Raw genomic sequence first — 18,292 nt, 5'->3', positions numbered from 1 at the left:
CTACAATAAATGTGTTTGATCAAATAAGGGGGGTCATGGTACTGAACATATTTACCCCTGGGCCCCCCTTAGCAGGTTGATCTCATATATTTATGTTTTACCAAAAGGTTTCAGATGTGGTGCAAGCCTGTAGAAACGTAGTGTGAAACTGTAGAAGGCTCACTGTTGATATATGCCAGCAAAATGCTATCTTAAAAAGGCATAAACTACATAGCTGAATGGTTACTGTGCATGCCACATAATTCCAACATTGCTGGTTCAATTATAAAAAAATACATGTTTAATTTAAGATCATAAATAGGCACCAATGAGATGATAATGTAGTCCAGAAATATCCTATTATAGTGCTGAAATCCCACATGACAACAGTCATTTTTGACAGTATGACATGCTTTTTGGCACATCGCCATGGCGCTACTCCTTCAAATTACATAAAATTATATTTAAGTAAAATAATCTTTATGTATAGTGACACCTGACAATCACACAGCAACACAAGAACATGTATAATGTATAGAGATGCTACAGGAAGGATGATAACATAAAGAATCCCCTTTTAAAAGAATATTTTACTGTCAGGTATAATTTAAATACCCTACGAAAATAAGACAAAGGGATATTTCCTTGTGGTTGGAATGAATGTGTAAGTGAGTTGGAACTCAGTAAACAGTGAAGGGGGGGGGGGGGGGGGGGGGGGGGGGCGGTCAGAAGATTATAGATTGATAGAAAGAAGTAGTCGCCAAAAACAGCCCCCAACTACCCTTTACCCCAGCCCCCTCCCCCCAGCCTGGGGTTTGAATTAATGTGTTTCTATTTTTGGCTCTCCCGTGTTTCCAGGGGAAACCTAATGACGCAATGACGTCAATGCAGGTCACCAGCAAGAAGCAGACTGGAGGAATTGAGTGGCTTCCATTAGAGGTTTTGCAGCATTTTCCAGAGAGGAGGGAGGAGGACAAAATGGATTAAGATTAAGAAATGCACAGAAAATAAAAATGAGTATAGACCGAAATGAATGGGAGGCAATGCGACTGACGTCTGGGAAGCGAGAGGATGGAGGGAGGGTGAGAGGGTGGAGGTGGAGGGTGGTGGTGGTGGTGGTGGGGGGGAGGGGGGGCCTTACTGCTGCATATCAATGGGTGCCGTTCAAATTCCCAGGGATTATTGGAGGGAAAAGGGGGGGAAGAGGAAAAATGATGTACGCTTCCTCGGATCGGTGATGACTGGGTGAGCCCATTCTAATTTTTTTTTTAAATGATTTCCTCTTTTGCTTATTGTTGAAAGGAGTGCAACAAGAAAGCATGCCATTCTGTTTTCGTGGTTATAGACAGTGTTGCCATATAGGGAGCCATTGAGAAAATTCATCCCCGAGTTTTGGACGGTGACGCGTGAGTGGCCAGCGTTTTCTCCGGAGAGACGTGTTGATGTGTGATGATAGAGAGGGAGAGGGGGGGGAGGGGGGGGCAAGAACAAAAAAAAAACATATTCAACTAAAAGTGTCTTCGCGTTGACTTCCGCTGAGTTGATTTGCAATTCTGTATCGTTAACCGCAGCGGTGAACGTGCTCCGTCTACAGCCCCGTAATAGGCGACCGATGCAATACAAATTCTGCATCCATCGATATAGATTCACAGCTGAGCGCGCGCGCGTGTGTCTGCATGTGTGTGTGTGTGAGAGTGTGAGTGTGCGCGCGCTCTCTGGGGAAATGCATTTTTTTTTAGGACGATAATTGCAATGCTGACGACCAGCCGGTTGATCTTTGAAATGCTAGAAACGCCGCGTAAGGATCGGGGCGACATACTTGCAAAGCGGCGGCGTCTAATTGCAGCGCCGATTACTCCGCATCTCGCATCGTGTCGGATCGTAACAAACGTAAACGATACCGGTGAGTTTCATTAACATCGAGCTATCTATAGAAATTGAGCTGGGTTGATCATCGTTTGTCAAGAAGCAATACTTTTCACTGCCGGGCGGTGTGTGTGTGTGTGTGTGTGTGTGTGTGTGTGTGTGTGTGTGTGTGTGTGTGTGTGTGTGTGTGTGAGATGGGAAGGGAAGGGGGGGCAGTCGTGCGCGTGGAACCTAGAAGAAGTAACGCTACTTTTCTTTTAGCGTAGAATAGCGACGATCAGACCGTTCGACGGGTGCACGCCTGCACACGCACACTTATTGCCCACTCGGCCGGCATTTAATGCATTATGGCAACAAGTGCCAATTCATGCACGATCAATTTATCTCCTGACTGATGCACATCCCATCGTGACGGCGAAAAAATGGGATATTTAATACTGTTGTGTCAGCTGTTTTATATATATATTGTTTCAGTTTGAATTTTTTGGTGTTTCTATCAACCTCCACTCAACCATTGTTTTTTTTTACCAACTCTACTTTTCCTTCTTTCCACAAACGGGGCTCCAGTGCAGGGCGTTCACCGCGCAGCGAGAGCCGCGCTTTCAGCACCGCGGACAGCTCCAGTGTGTTTCAGGACCGCGGAGAGCGCCCGCCTTACATTCTAAAGGCCGGCGAGCAGGTCGTCTTTTAACCACTGGACTGATCCTCCTTCGCTGTGAAGGTGGATCCACCTCAGTGATGTAGAAGACGGGAGAGCTCACACGGGTTAAGGGCCTGTGGAACCGACACTGCGAACATGAGATAATTGGAGACTGTCCGAGCCTTCATAGATACACGTTACTCATTAACTTAACTAATCAGAACCCCCCCCCCCCTTACTATTCTCCACCAGTTTATAGCGAAGTAAGCGCAATATGGGACAATGTAGGACACGTTTTGAGGAAGAGCAGTAAGAGACGTGACACCCCCCCCCCCCCTCTGTATGACGCATGTGGTGAGGTAAGTGTGGCAGATGCCTCCGTGTGCAGATGGTCCAGTCTGCTGGTCCCCATCCGCCTGGGGCTTGACGTAACACCCATATACACGCATAGGGCCCATCGTCCAGATGTGGTCATGTGATGGGCACGCCTCCTCGATACACACCACAAAGGCCTCCTTTTAAAAACGTTTTTTTGGTGAACTTGTCCTTTACTCGAGCATGACATTTTCATGATGTGAGCCCACACATTGAATTGAATTGAGGATTTGTTGTAGTGTACATGTGTAAACTTGACAGAACATGACTGAAATGTAGTGAGTGTTTTATTGTAAAATAAGACAGGATTGGCAGTTTATTTGTTAAGAAAGGGTGTGGCACGGCGTCGAGAGTCACTACCTGTATTCACACAATCACTGTCTGTCATACAATATGGTGCACCCTTTAATTTCTCAACAGATTCGGCTCTAGATGAGAAATTAGCTCACTGAAGTGTTTTCATTCTACTGTAAATGCAGCAGCTGTATTCCAACCCTGTGTGTTGTGGTGGATATTGTAGAGTTGTGCTTTCATTCTTCTCTTGTGATGCCGTCTTGGCCAGGTCACTCTTGGAAAAGAGGTTTTAAATCTCAATGAGTTTTACCTGGTTAAATAAAGGATATTGATTAATTGCCTTAAGCAACCTTCTAGAGCTTTCATGTAGATTGGTGGTTTTAGCATAGACGTAGAGCTCTGACGTGGTAGAAGCTGATGACGTTGACTTTTGAAATATCTGCACTGAATGTCAGAGATTTATTGCTGCCGCTGTGGTTTCCTGGATGGAACGCTACACTTGAGTTATTGTGGGGGGGGGGGGGGGGGGGAGGTGGAACCATAGTTTGAGACATATTTGTCCAAAAATGATTACAATGAACGGCTGGAATTGTAAAAACAGTTCTCTGTGTGAACGTATGATTGCTTTAAAGCAATATTTCATCACAAATAAGAGTGAGATATTGAGAAATCTGCTCTAAATAACTGGAATATAGTCTAAATGACAACATTTAAGCTATGGTTTGCTTCGGAGAAATCAAGTTCAAAGTAAATTTGCGTTAGCGGAGATCATCTCCTGCCACGGCCAGTGAAAACTAAAGAGTGTATAAGTGGTGATACTGCAGGACAGTGTGCATCTCGTCACGGGGTTTACCTTCCAAGGAAAAGAGAAGCCCTGACTGTGAGAACGTAGCAGCTCACTGATGTGTGGAGAAGACCAGGGTCAAAGCAAGACCATGTTGTCAAACACTTTAAATGGTTGAATCTGCAACTGGGGATTGGGGGTTGAATAGAGGTGATTCTTAAGAACTTGTCCGGCTTCAATATTCACAGACATGTTTAAGTCCTCTAGCCACTGCTTTCTGGTCCAGACGGAGGGCAAATGTAATATATGTATGACAAAGATCTTAAAATTGGGATCGAGGGATACAAAAATTATCCAGAAATGTCACAAAATACACCTTGACTCCGGAGATGGAGAGTGGCACTCAAAAAACATGACTGAATCTGATCTTGAAGTGTAAATGTAAACTAACAACCACAATTTTTTTTTTTCTAAACCTACTACTGAAACATTTGCACTCAAATCCTCCCATTCGGCGATAGGGCACCGTCTCAAAAGACATTTATCCAAATCCCAGCTTTATAACAGTGGTTTGGTTGTCCTTCATGTTGCTGCTGAGGGAGTGCAGCGGTTCGATTGTTGAATTGGATGATCTTTTGTTGAAGTTATGACAAGAATGCTCACTGATCAAACCCTTGGGGACCATTCATTTCATTAAAGTATGATATAATCACACCGTACCTGTGCTGGAATTCCGCCTAATGTGTTCCTGTCAAGCTCCTGTCACACGTTTGTGTGTCTTTTATTTAAAATGTCACTCAAAAGTGTTTTTCTGATCGATTCCGATTAATCTCGATCCCAGATTACACCAAGTGAATTAATCCCACACGTGTTAACCCCATAAACTGCTTTATAAATCCCTTGCCTCCATCAGATGTGCTAATGGCTCGGTTTTCTTCCTATAGATGCTGAGGAGATCGCCACGACGTGATGACGTCCACTTTTTTTTTGTCCTTTGTGGGTCTTTTTGCGGTCTGGGCTTGCTGTTCCTCAGGCAGTAGCCAGGAAGCCCTTACCCCAAAAAGTATCTGCACTGGATTCTGGCATCTGAACCAGGCGTCGCCTTTTCCTTCTCCCTGATGGAGCGGTGAGTATCTCTCATCTCCGGGGGTGTTTGAGTAAAGCCACTGCTCATTCATGGCACACGGCGTGGCGCTTTGAGATCGTTCACAATCTGAGTTTGTCAAAGTTGCCATAGGCGTGGCTTTAGATCAGCTGTGAAACACAAGAATGTGATCTTTACATCGGAAGCGTTTGAGATACAGGGTGTTGCAGAGCAGACGTCTTCATCATGTCTCACCCGACCTCAGAACTGATTCCAAAGAGTCTTATTACAGTGAAAGTTATAGACAGCAGCTTCACTCACAATGACCTCAGATCGAAGAGTGTAGCGGTGTACTTTCTAAATTTGACCCTAATATAAAAATTAACTATCTATAGTCTACACTTTTGCCCATGTTAAGCATACAAGACAGTTTGGATGCATTTGACGCTCCCATCAAGGGAAGTGTCATTACGCTGCAGAAAAAGAAACACGATATCTACTGTAAATATACAGAATAAAATATTTTCATAAAGGAATCACAGTAAAAGCTATAATTCATCCCCCATATTATATCGGTCCATATTAATGACTGTAATAACAAAGACTCCAGTGCAGAAAAACAGAGACAAAAGATCTGAGACAATCCAGATTTTGCAAAAAAGTTGAATTACTTAAATTATCAATGAAATTCTTCCTATATTTTATACCTGTCGCCCATATGGCAAATTGTTTTCATCATTATGTTATAGAATTCTAATATCTTATGCCAAAACATTACGTTTTGCATTACCACTGAATGCAGATCTGTCATGTCATCTTCTTGTTTTTCCTCACCTGGAATCTGTTATATATATATTTTGTCAGAATGTGTTTTGGAAATGTAAAGAATGTGCTTTTCACACCTGCAGTATAGACTGAAAACATTTTGTATTATACAGTGTTATATTTGCATTATGTCATATATGGTATAGTATGTTTAATTAAACACATAATTATGAATTTAATGTATAGACAGGCCAGAGAAGCAACATTAAAGACAAAGCTGTACACATGAGGGGAAATTAATGCGTAGCTACGAGCCTCTGACGCACTGCGAGTTACGTAAACGTGATTATTAATCCGAAACCCGTGAGCCTTCACAATGTGGCTTTTGTACGTCAAAACCCGAGGCGGTTCTTGTGCACTGACGAGGAAGCTTCACTTACACCAAACATATGACATCATGGCTCTGGGCGGGTTCATAAGCATGTGTGCGTCGACGGGGCACGAGTGAACGGTGAGGCAAACACAATTAGCAGCACGTGTTCAGGGGGATTAGTGCGGATGTGTTGCTTCCCTCATGTTCAGTGTTGTGAGCTGGAATTTCCTCTGAAGTGTTACGACTTGTTGAATAAAGAGTGAATATAATATTGTACCGTCTTGTTTTCTGTCCAATAAATAACAACCAGAACCTTCCTTTCCGTCTGATGCAACTGTTGCAACAACTTGTGTGTCTTCAGGGCTGCATTGTGTAGGATTGGAACAGTAAATATTGCTAAATACTAAACCACACGAATACAAAGATGTATTATAATACTATATAGTATAACATATTATGATTTGCCAGTGATTTTTTTTATTTTCTTCACAATTTCTGCTTCACAAGGACTATTTTAGTTTAGAGATTAAAGTTAAATATTAAGAACAAATGCATTTAGAACTGAAGCAAACTTAAAAAGTGCATTTTATGGCTCTCGGGCGGCTACAGAATCCCACAGACCACCATGGGTGACATGTTTTCCGGTAGACCGGGCCTCTGCGTCCATTAATTGACCCAGCAAATCTCTGACTGACCTTCAGATTGCAGCCAGAGATTCCCAGTTAAAGCACAGAAGTGGCCCACAATGTGTGTGTGTCGCACATCGCCTTGGGAAATAGGGCAGAGCCTCATCCATGTCATCAGATAGGGACGCGGGTTTAGCGGATGCACTCTTGCTCCTCACTTGTAGTGAATTCAAATGGTGACCACAGGCAAAACAGACTTGAAGGGATTTTTATTTAAATTTTTTTTTTAGTCCTCACGTGACCGCATAATATCTTTCTTCATTTTGCCAAAATAAAATGTTTGGACAAGAATTATATCCTTCAAAAGAGTTTAATAATAATGCTAATGGAGAGGGGAATAATCAAGCTGCCATGCCAGTTGCAATAAGAAAAAAAAAAGGGACGCCTGTCACACAGTGGCGAGACGTCCTCAACACAAACTGGCAAACATGCTCCGCGGTTGAATCCCTGGGTGAGTATGGCTCTCCAGAGGCCGATGTGGGAACTGCAACCGAGAGCAGCTCCACCATGAAGACGGACGAAAGACAGTTCAGTGGAAGTGACTGAACCAAAAAATCCAAAAGTGCTCCAGTTAGTTTTCACAATCCCCAGCTGGACACTGAGCGGGTAGCAGGTTGACTCAGGTCCATTATGATATCCGTACTGGTAGTCTCCTCCCCATGACGCGCTCAGAACAAAGTTACGGTAAAAAGTGTGAAGCGTGAATTATTCTGTTTATTTGGTGAAACTAAATATGCTGCCTGAGGACACGTCTGCTATTCTTGGCTTTTGGCCCTTCAAAGATCTGCTCTGTGTCTCGGTGTTTCTGCCAAACCCTGACAAGTATTTTTGTTTCAACGCAGGGATGTGATTAAATTTAATTGCCGAAAGGCTAGTCATAAAAGAGATTCTGAAGTGACTCGAGTGGACTTGGCAGAAAGTAAATATTGATTCCAGTCATTCGTGGCTGCTGGTGGGACTGGCAACAATATTGTCTTTTCATTCAGACGGCCGGAGATGACGCCAAAATAAAAGAAAGAAATGAGGAATTGAGCACATTTAGTAGTTCTGGGAGATGAGCTTCATGAATTCAACGTGCAAATCCCTTGTATATATTAAAATAATGGTTATAACATCATCATAAGTGGTCAGTGTGGAGTTGCACAAGATCCACATATGGCATGCATTATGGTTTTGGAATGACCTCAACATTTTGAGAGGCCCTTTATTAATTATTAAAAGGAGACATCCTTAGGGGCCGAGCTAATGCTAACTTAAAGAGTTAGCTTGTTATTACATTTAAGCAAAGGTCAGGTCAACAAGACGTCCGCTAATGAGCACTAAATACAAAGTACAGCTGAGGCTGATGGGCTTTCATTTGAAGAGATATCATAAAGCCGTGGTGACATGGCCTCCTTTGCTGAGTGACTAAACATGCAAGTGAAACTTCTTTGTAAACTGGTTACTGGTAATTGACTTTTTGTTGTTTTGCGATTTTCCAAGGAAAATGCTTCTATGACTGACCTTTAAACAAATCTGGTTATGATGTCTGATGCTGGGGGGAGTTTTAACTCGAACGCACAATCAATCTCATTCCTAAGGCATTCGTAAGCAACTATTTCCTGCACTCTTTGTTCTCCCAAAGGGGGGCATTTGGTGTAAAATACATGTAAAAAGGGGGTCAGACTTTGTGGGCCCTCTGCCATGTCAGCTTACTGGAAGTGACCAAAGCTGCCATTCCAATAAATCGCTCCTCCCCAGTTGCTATTTGTGCATCATCTGCTCCAGAAGTATTTCCATCTGCGTCACGTCGCCGCAGTGGGCTCGACTGGTCCAAACAGTTGGTTTTTGGCGAGCCGCACTATGCCACAGATTTATGCTAATTGGTTAATCAAAGTGTTGGGAATCTTGTGCGACTGGGTCACTGTCTACATAACCGGGTCGCATTTAGCACCGAGTTTAAAATGGGGGGATGGTGCACATAACAGCGGGGGAAAAGATAACGAGTTTGTGAAAAAACAATGAAGAAGAATCCGTTCACTAGAATCATTAATATATCGTTATTCCACCAAACTGTCTGCAGGGGAATGATGTTTACTTTCTTGTAGTTTTTTCATCATTATTAGAAAATAAATGAGATAATTGCATAAAATCGAAAAACACCTCAAACCGTGAGTGCCGTGATAACGTTTCCATTTTGTGACTTTTTGTCGCTGCTTTTGCCTCCAACAACAGGAACAAACTCAGCTAACATTAAAGGGGCCACATCTTCATTACACATATCTAAAAAAATAAGATCAATGCTTTCAAAGACAGGCATATAAAATCCAAAGCAAGATGATGACTCACTCTCTTTATTCTGATTTATAAATGTAAAGTATATATCAATGGATTTCACCTAAAAATAGCATTTAAGTTCACTTGTTGAATCATCCTTTTCTTCTCTGGCTTATCAGAGTTTTGCACACATAAGTATTCGTATAGGTTTGCACGGGACGATGCCAGTTCAAGCTACAATCTACCTACACATTTTGCGGCACTTAAAAGTTGGAGTGTAACATCGTGAAGGAGCCAACGTCGGCCGACTCGCACGCGTCAAGTGAAATCCTCTTTTACAGGAAAAAACACAACTAAGAACACAAGACTACGCCAGGCTTCTGACTCAGAATGATGTGACTGATCTTTTTTTTAAAGTTTCGTTTTTTAAATGTAATTTAGCGTGAATGTCAAAGCATGTTGATGAGTTGACCTGTAAGGGTTCAGTTATGAGTCGGGGGGGGGAGGAGAGAGGAGGGGAATGGACCCAGAGCAGACTATTTAAATGGAGGGGAACCTGCAGAGGAGCATGTGTCATCTCTCTGTCATACAGCGTTACAGGAACACAGCAACGATTGTGAAAGGTAAGACCTGTTATGTGTTGTTTTTTTTATTATTATAATACAAGTTATATTGTTTTTTATTATGGTGTCCTTGGCATTTATTAAACTGAATCTTTTTTTGTATGTATTTTTTAGGATGCACATCTCTCTGGCCCTTCTCTATGTCTCTCTGGTGGTGGCTCCTGGGTGCTCAAGTCTTCCAGCAAAGGCGGACTCCGTCAGGAATAGTATTCGCAGCATAGTAAACATCGCTCAGATAACACTGGTGCACATTAAGAAGCTAAGGACAAAGGTGTGCTTATGGGAATATAGGCAGAACTGTTCAAAGAAAATATGCATCCTGCTTTATCACATTTTTAACTCAAATCATTTTTTTTTTGTTCCTTAGCTGCCGGCGGCTCCACAGCTTGAAACCAGCACCCCTTCCATCGTGGGATTAGCTGGTATCAGCCATGATCTGGGACTGCTGGCTAACGAGCTGCAGAGCCCTCTCACAGGCCACCTCAGCCAGATCCAGGCTGATGTCTCCAGCTTGGAGGGAAGGGTGCGCTCCCTGGCCCTGACGGTGGACTGTCCCGTCCGGGCCAGACCCAGAGAGGGGACCAGCGACGACGTGTTCCCCGACAGTCGCCTCCACCTGACTCTGACCAAAGTGCAGCGCTACCTGGAGAAGTTTCTCCTCCACAGGGACAAACTCAGGATCTGTTGAGATGCATTTGTATCACGCAAAAGCCAAGCCTCGCCTTTCCACGGATAGAAAAGGCAGATTTGCACGAATACCTCTTTGCAAATACTTTTTAAATATGAATTCTGATCTTCTGGCTGCTAACAGGTTTGCATGTAATGAAAGTAGCTTTTGAGGGGCATCAGATTCTATAGTTTGAAAAATATTTGAGCATTATTTTGTGTGATTAGAAAACGTATTTACATAATTTGAATCATATTAAATTTGGTTGTTAAGTTAAAATGTCTGTTGGTAAACGTCTTGTATTACGTGCATGATGTTTTAAAGAAAAGTATGGGGAACTATTTGATGAATGTGCAGTGTTAATGGTGTTGTTTTGAAGTGCAATATTTTATTGAGTAAAAACATTAAACTAGGATGTGAGAATTTTTTGCACAAAAGTCATTTGTTATATTAAACTTTGCAATAAAGATTTCAGACAATATGTGTTGCCTGTAGAATTAGTTTTTTTTTGTATTTTTTAGTAATTTTTCTATGAGAACATTTAAAACCATAAAGTCAGGGCATATTTTTTAAATTATCTTATGATTGCATATTTTCTAAAAACAGATATAAAGTTTTTAAAGTCTGTTTGATTATCTGTCACACAAAATTACACACCGGAGGAAAAAAAAGAAGCATTCATTTTTACATTCATTAAAAGGATAATATTAATATGCTTGACAAATCTGCCTTAAAAATATGAACATAAAATGTATTGACTAAACTTCTGAATTAGATTTAACTCAGTGTGAAAAGATTACAATAACATCAGATTTATAAAGTGCTTTTCAAAGACACCTTTCATACTGTAGAATAAAATGTGAATTGTATATACAATACACACACAGACATGTTTAATAATTAGATATGTTTTTAAAGACATTTAAATAATGTGTGTTTTTGTTACAGACACTCGTATAATCCTCCATAAGACAAGACTGCATGCCAACACCAACTTGAGATCGTTGGTATGTAAAATAAAAGTTTACAGTAAAACTATCACGGCGGTGTCACCCATAACTGTGTTTGTAATGATAATAATAATGTTGAGAAGAAAAACAAGAAAAAGATGTTGGTTATGATTGTTGAACAAAAACTAGGGTTTGCTGTGAGAAAGACTAAGAGAATAATATATATTGTAATATTTGTCTTATATTTTGGCCAGATTTAGCATTTCCATCTTCCAGCATCTTAAAATGAATTTAAATCTGTGAGTGATGTATAACAAAACAATACTGCAAATTATACAAAATACCCAGGAGAGATAATTCTCTGTAGGTTACTAGGGGATCAACATTATGGTCAGCAAGTGCTCAAAGTTGCATGATATGCTTTTGGTACTTGGGTGCAAATACTTTATTAGTTTTACTGCAGTACTACTGCTTTCACTGAAGTCAAACTTTTTCCACCATTAGCCAACAACACGTTAGCTAAAAGCAGCTGCATGCTATCCGGCAGCAGCTCAATCCACCAGCACAGCGAGCAGGAGCTGGCCTCTTCTACGTCACCTCCCTCATCCCAGCACACAACACACAACACACGTCTGCCTGTCTGTCTGTCTGTCTGTCTGGCTGTCTCACCAGGTCACGTTTACGCTCGAGGCAGACTACTCCACACACAAGTGACAGCTTCGTCGTGGATACAGACGTTAATCCTCCATGCCGGTGCAACGCCTGGGTTCGACCAGCAGATGTCGCCGTTTCATACTAAGAAAATAACTACTTCAGCGCTGTAGGAAGCAGCCACTCACCTTTCCTCCTCCCTACGGCTACCTGCTATCTAGCTTCGCTGTCCGACATGTTTCCCCCCCCCCCCCCCCCCCACCGACTGCTTTAACCGCCACCTTTTTACACCCAGTGCAGTTAACGTGGACACACCTTTTGGTCTCCAAACACGTAGCTCTGCTGCGGATCTTCCCCTCATGAGCCATTTCTGCCTTTAGCTGCCCTTCATCATGCCCGCTCAAAATTGCTTGTTGCCTGACCTGTTCTGTTTATGCATGGCTGGTTGAGCTGCACGCACAAACACAAAATATGTAAATCTGATGCATGCAAATGATATGGAGAGAGCAAAGATTAAAAACGGGAGGTGAGGAACGATTAAATTCACACATGAGGTTTATTTCGCATATTTGTGCAAAAGCCAGATCTCTGGTATCAAGATGCGACAACATTTCAACAAAGAGCACTTCCTGTGCAAAACAAGCGTCACATGACAAAGGCAGCCAAGCAATTCATTAAATAGTGCATATCACTTTAAATATATCCTTGATTAAAATAATTAAAATGAAAAACAACAGAATCAAGCATATGAGGCTGTTTAAAAAGGAGAGCGGTTAAATTACACCATGAAAAATGCTACAGCTGCGAGATAAAATGATCAAACGTATTGTCTTTGAAGTCATAAAGCTTCTTACAGTTTTCGCCCCAACGGTTACATTTTTGCTTTGAGGGAGGAGATGGGCAGCGAGTTCAAGAATTTCTCCAGTGCAGAGAGGTAGTCCTCCGGGTGGCATCGCATGTGGGCCGCGTGCTTCGACTCCTTCCACTTCCTGCTCTCCACGGCCACGCCACTCTTCCTCCACAGCTCAATTAAGTTCTCCAGGTCCGCCGGGTTGCACAGGGCATCGTTTTCACTGAAGAAGAAGAGGGCCGGCGCGGTGATGGGGCTGTTGCGGAAAACCTGGATGCTGTTCTCGTAGAAGTCTGCCGTTTGGGTTTTGAAGAGCCAGAAGTAGAACATGGCGGCGTTTTTGACGACACATTCGAAACGTGGCACCAGAGTCTTGCCGAGGCCTGAAAAACAACAAGAGACAGTGATGCCAAGTTAGCTTTTAGTAGAACCTGTTTTCAATGCGGCTACGGTGGAAGAGATAATTACTGCTGCGTTACTTTGACACTGAAGAAAACTTAACTACCATCCCAGATAATGATATTCTGGGTCTGTTTTATTCTTGTTTTACATTTATGTTATATTATTAGTATTTTACTTGAACGCCTTATATATCTCTGGGTTTTGGACTGTTGGACAAACCTTAATAATTGAAGACATCACGTTGAGATCTGTGAAACTGTAATAGTTACTTTTCTCTGTTTTGTATGAGGTTGATCGAGAAAATAATCAGCAGATTTATCCGTAACGAAATGTTTTGGCCTGCAGCCTTTAGTCCATTCATTAACTGAAACTTTTAGTTTATTATAGTTCTAATCATTAATTGAACAGAAATGTTTTGGCTTCTCAATTTATGAGGATTTGTTACTTTTCTTTATATCATAGTGAATGGAATACCTTTGCGTTTTGGACTGTTTTGGTCAGACGATATGAAGACATCACATTGGGGTCTGTGAGCATTGTAAGACGTTTTCAAGGGACATTTTATCATAAAATAAACCAATAAATATATTAAGAAATACATACAGCATTACATATGTATGAAATGACAACTGGATGAGTGCTTAACCTAACCAAGGTTTGAAACAAGCTGACTCAAATAATTCCTGGACTCAAACTGGGGCAGTAGGTCAGCTGGCTTATGAATTATTTAAAGATTTGACACGCAGCCAAACACAAAAGTGACCTGAGGTGAGTCACACACACTCGCTCACCTATCGCCATGTGCTCCAGACTGCCGACCACCAAGCTGTCATAGATGTGCCCCATCACCCTCCGGGCGAGGCCTGCGTGTTGCATCCGTCCCTGAGCGATGTGGGTGAGCGTCTGGGTGAAGGTGTACCCGCCGATGGAGGAGGCATGCACCAGCACCGGCCTCCCTGAGAACTGAGGCTCCTCCAGAACCTTCAGCACCTCCAACCCGTAGTCCAGCCCCCACCGAGGCCACAGGAAGTGTGTTACGTTGCTCTGGACCAGGAGGACGTCCATGCCACGGTCCAGGTAAAGGTCCATGTACTTGCCCACCGCCGCTGGCTGGGCGCCGAGCCAGGAGAAGAAAAGAAGAAGAGGACGGGGGGTGGAATCCGACTGGATTTGGGAGGAGGAGGCGGATGTGTGCGAGGGTGAATCTGAGAGCAATGGAGAGGAGGAAGGGTCTGCAGAGGGGGGGTCGCTTAGGGGCAGAGCTGAGGGTGATGGGGGGGAGATGGGGCAAAGTGCAGTGGAGGTTTGAGAGTCTTTGGGAGTCTGCTCTCCAGCCCCTGAGAATGGAGCGTAATAATAGGTTATGCCGTTGCTGATCCTCCTGGCTATGAACCGTCCCCCATTGACTTGTTCAGACATGGTTTTCTCACTCCTGAAGAGACTGGAGAAAAAAAAGACTTGGTTTATATGTTATTAAACTTTATCCTGTCATACTTTCCTTCTATTAGATACTGTACTTTGCCTTGTGCATATTATGTGTCTGATATTGTTTGCATATCGATATTGATGCTCTGTGTGATATTTGTTATACGTTCAGTTTAAGGGAGGGGGGTTGTTGGTGCTTTATGAATACATCACATCATATCTGGGGGGAAATGGGAGGGGGGAGGGAAGGATTAAGCTCCCAGAGACGAAGCTGGTCTGTGAAGCGCGTTATAACGCTTCCCTTTCCCTTATATAATATGTGATATAGGATTTATCATTCAATGGGCTATTAAAGAAATGCATTACCGGATGTCGGGAGGATGTAGCAGAGTATCAGCCTACCGGTTTCTATATGCTCATGCAAGTTCCGCAATACAGGTCACGCACACACACGCAGCAATGTCACAGCAACATATGGTTCTGTTACCCGATGGAGAGCGCCAGGTTTCCCATTCTACGAGGCTCCAAGGTTCGGGGCGGCCCCGGTCCTCTCGGTGGGCTGGAATTAAAGAAGACTTGGTCCGGACGGTCGCTCGGATCATCCGCCTCGGTGCCGGTGTGTGACGTCGAAGGCTGTTCCCCCGTCGAGTCGTGCCCTGCTGCAACGCTAGCTCCGCCCCCGGAGGTAAGGATTGGCTCGGGTTGAGTCAGGAAGGCACAGAATGACGGGGGAACCGTATTCGACACAACACCGGCAGCGTAGCCACTTCTTCTTCGTGTTCTTTTTTAAGTTGTGTGTGTGGGGTTTTTTTTATTGGTGGTTGGCAAACAGCAAAACTGCACGTTACCGCCACCTAGTGGTAGAACATACAAGTACACAATACAAATAATACATTTAAATGCATAAATTTAAATACATTTAATTTTCTCATTCAGGATAATGAATGTGGCTTTTTTCTGCAGCTGTTTTTAAACGTGTGCCATCTCCTAATTAATTTCATGTGATGCCAACATGTGCTGGTAGACTACCCATAGAAATATCACCCTTCTGTTCCTCTCTGCTGTAACATCACAAATATCTGCATCTCAAACAGCAAGTTCGTCCAGTATTTCTAATGAAACCTTTCACGAGGATTGTCAGACTTTACTATTTTGATGCATCCATCTTTTGTCCACCAACTACTCCAAATTCCATGTAAATTTAAGGAGTGAAATGCACTGCATGCACCCCATTGCAGCTTAAACAGAGATCATCACCCGATCTGTTAAGCTATTTATAGTTTGAAGGATTAGAACTATTGCTCTGGCAAAAGTCACATTGACTTTATCGAAGGAAGGAAACATTAGACGGTCATGACCGAGATCGATATTTGTTCTGGCCTACTAATCAAAAAATTGCAAGACAGTGTCACAAGATGGAGCCAGAGACTAACATAGAAAAAGAAGAGAGAGCTTTGCTACTCCAGTGTGTGGTGCACTTGGATGAGTGAATGTGTAATTAAACTAGACTTCTCTGTAAAAGTGGCAGATGTGTCATTTCTATTTAATTTATGAGGATTTGATGTCTTTTAAAGTGACTCAGGCCTCGTGGTGTTCATAATTTTAAGTATAAATCCACACCTGAAAAAAAGGTTTCTAATTAGATAAAGCAATTTAGCAAAATAGCAATACATTTCAGCAATTTATTATATTCATCTTCACCATTATAATTAACTTTTTACAGCAGGCCACTTTCCTCAGGTAGGCTTTTAAATCTTTCAGTCACTAGAAACTAGCTATTGGGTAATTGTAGTGTAAAGGGTACCATATTTTTCTATGAAAAGTGGTTAAAATAGAATTTAAATACTGATGATAAAATAATAAAGCTTACTGCATAATTATACATTGCATTCCCATGTTTTCTTCCATGTCAGTTATTTATTCCGAACTTTGCCATTTGATCCTGAGATATACTGACCGCAAAAACCTGATGTTTACAGTTGTTTAAGACCATTCCAACCAGAAAATCCCATTATAGTTGCTGGAAACATGATGCGTCACGTTGTCTGCATTTAGACAGCTCAGTACTGAAATATCTTCCACCAAACCAGCAAACTAGCACACAATCACAGGACACATCAATTTGTTGTTGTGTATTTTATCCCTGACGTTTCCTTTAGCCATATCCTCCAGTTCTTCCCTTTGAATGACCGTTAAGATTAAAAAAACAACTTATTCTATGCTGTCTCACAGCACAATTATTATCACCCTGCTCTAGCTCCCCATTATGAATTGATTCAATTATTTTGAATTAATATATTATCTGTTGTTGAATTAAATGCACATTTTTACAAACCTAAACATAAAAATAATGTCTAATTAATTAATTAATTAAATTATTAATTAAATGTATTTTCCTTTAAGGATGGTCATTAATATCATACTAAACTTTGAGGCTTGAATTTAAAATAAAATTAGGAGTTTTGAACAAAACTTGTCTGCACAGAACGGATTCACATTACATGTCACTTTTTTCACATTGCAGCTTTAGAACCGGAAGAAAAAGTCCTTCTGACTTCACCGTCATTTCATCTCAGCGTGGCTCGCTGTAAATGTGAGCTTCGGTTGTCCTGACAGTGTTTAGTGTAGGTGACTGTAATGGCTGTCACAGTCATGATCAGCTCTTTCCATTCTTTCCCATGCAGGCAGCGGAGGCAGTTTTAGGTCATCACATTCATTCACCTTCTCTTTTTTTTCTCTCTTCCCCTGGATCTGTTTTCCAGTCATTTGCACCTTCCCCCCACCGACACACACACACACACACACACACACACACACACACACACACACACACACACACACACACACACACACACACACACACACACACACACACACACACACACACACACACACACACACACACACAAACACTTATATTTTCCAGTAGGCTACTTCTGTTTTGACCTTTGGTTTGACTGCAGTAAGCATCTAATGTTAGAATGTATTTTTAGGTTTGTAAATGAACATTCCAGTTGTTGCAGGATTTTTAGTGTCCAGGTTATTTGTTCCACATGGAAATATAATATCCTGTTTATGACTTTAACCTGCTTTTAAAAACCTGCTGGTTCTCCAATAGAAAACTGCCCCGGTTTTCAGATCTGGTCTGCTATCTTTGCCTCCTAAACACAAATAGTAGCAAAAAGGAGGGAGACTGCAGAGTCAGGTGACCTTTTTGATATTACCAATTTGATCCATTGTCATATAAAAATATGTTCCACTCCACTATGCTTTAAATGGTTTGGCTAACAATTTTGTGTGCAAATGTGCGTGTGTGCACGGACAGGAAAAAGCCTGAGATTTTCCTTGCCTGGCTCAGCATGATCACTTTCAGGCTCAGTCAGGCAGCAAAATGTTTAAGTCCTACAAAAGCACAACCCTCACCCCCCTGGCCATGCGCCTGTGTTACCCTCAGCTAGCTACCCCTCTCTACCCGAGTACCCGACATCCCATTTCCCCATCTTACGTCAACCTCTTTAACAAACCCCCTCATCCCTGCTGATTCTCAATACACTCCCTTCATCCCGAACCTCCATCACTCTCGTCTGACCCCTCTTCTGTAAAGCGAGGCCCTTACACCCAT

The 18,292-nt window shown here is 42.3% G+C and overlaps 2 protein-coding genes across 4 annotated transcripts; one reads left to right on the top strand and one right to left on the bottom strand.

Annotated features, from left to right (window-relative positions):
* Positions 1-9,310: 9,310 nt before the first annotated feature.
* On the top strand, positions 9,311-10,826 carry lepb (leptin b). Of its 2 annotated transcripts, XM_084038784.1 has the most exons (3): positions 9,311-9,725; positions 9,840-9,996; positions 10,093-10,826. In XM_084038784.1, exons 2-3 carry the CDS (start codon positions 9,841-9,843, stop codon positions 10,411-10,413), a joined length of 477 nt encoding a protein of 158 aa, XP_083894910.1. In that variant the 5' UTR covers positions 9,311-9,725; position 9,840; the 3' UTR covers positions 10,414-10,826. The 2 variants fall into 2 exon arrangements, with proteins under 2 accessions (XP_083894910.1, XP_083894909.1); XM_084038783.1 differs by having other exon boundaries at positions 9,311-9,996.
* A 1,721-nt stretch (positions 10,827-12,547) lies between these two features.
* On the bottom strand, positions 12,548-15,318 carry LOC311032515 (uncharacterized protein). Of its 2 annotated transcripts, none has more exons than XM_084039365.1 (3): positions 15,158-15,318; positions 14,037-14,686; positions 12,548-13,226 (listed from the first exon to the last, which is right to left on the bottom strand). In XM_084039365.1, exons 1-3 carry the CDS (start codon positions 15,181-15,183, stop codon positions 12,865-12,867), a joined length of 1,038 nt encoding a protein of 345 aa, XP_083895491.1. In that variant the 5' UTR covers positions 15,184-15,318; the 3' UTR covers positions 12,548-12,864. The 2 variants fall into 2 exon arrangements, with proteins under 2 accessions (XP_083895491.1, XP_083895492.1); XM_084039366.1 differs by lacking the exon at positions 15,158-15,318 and adding an exon at positions 15,073-15,142.
* Positions 15,319-18,292: the final 2,974 nt, after the last annotated feature.

The sequence above is a fragment of the Eutrigla gurnardus genome (genome assembly GCF_963514095.1).
Source record: "Eutrigla gurnardus genome assembly, chromosome: 21".
Classification (NCBI taxonomy): Eukaryota; Metazoa; Chordata; class Actinopteri; order Perciformes; family Triglidae; genus Eutrigla; species Eutrigla gurnardus.
The sequence above is the reverse complement of the archived record's forward strand: the minus strand, read 5'-3'. Positions and strand labels throughout refer to the sequence as shown.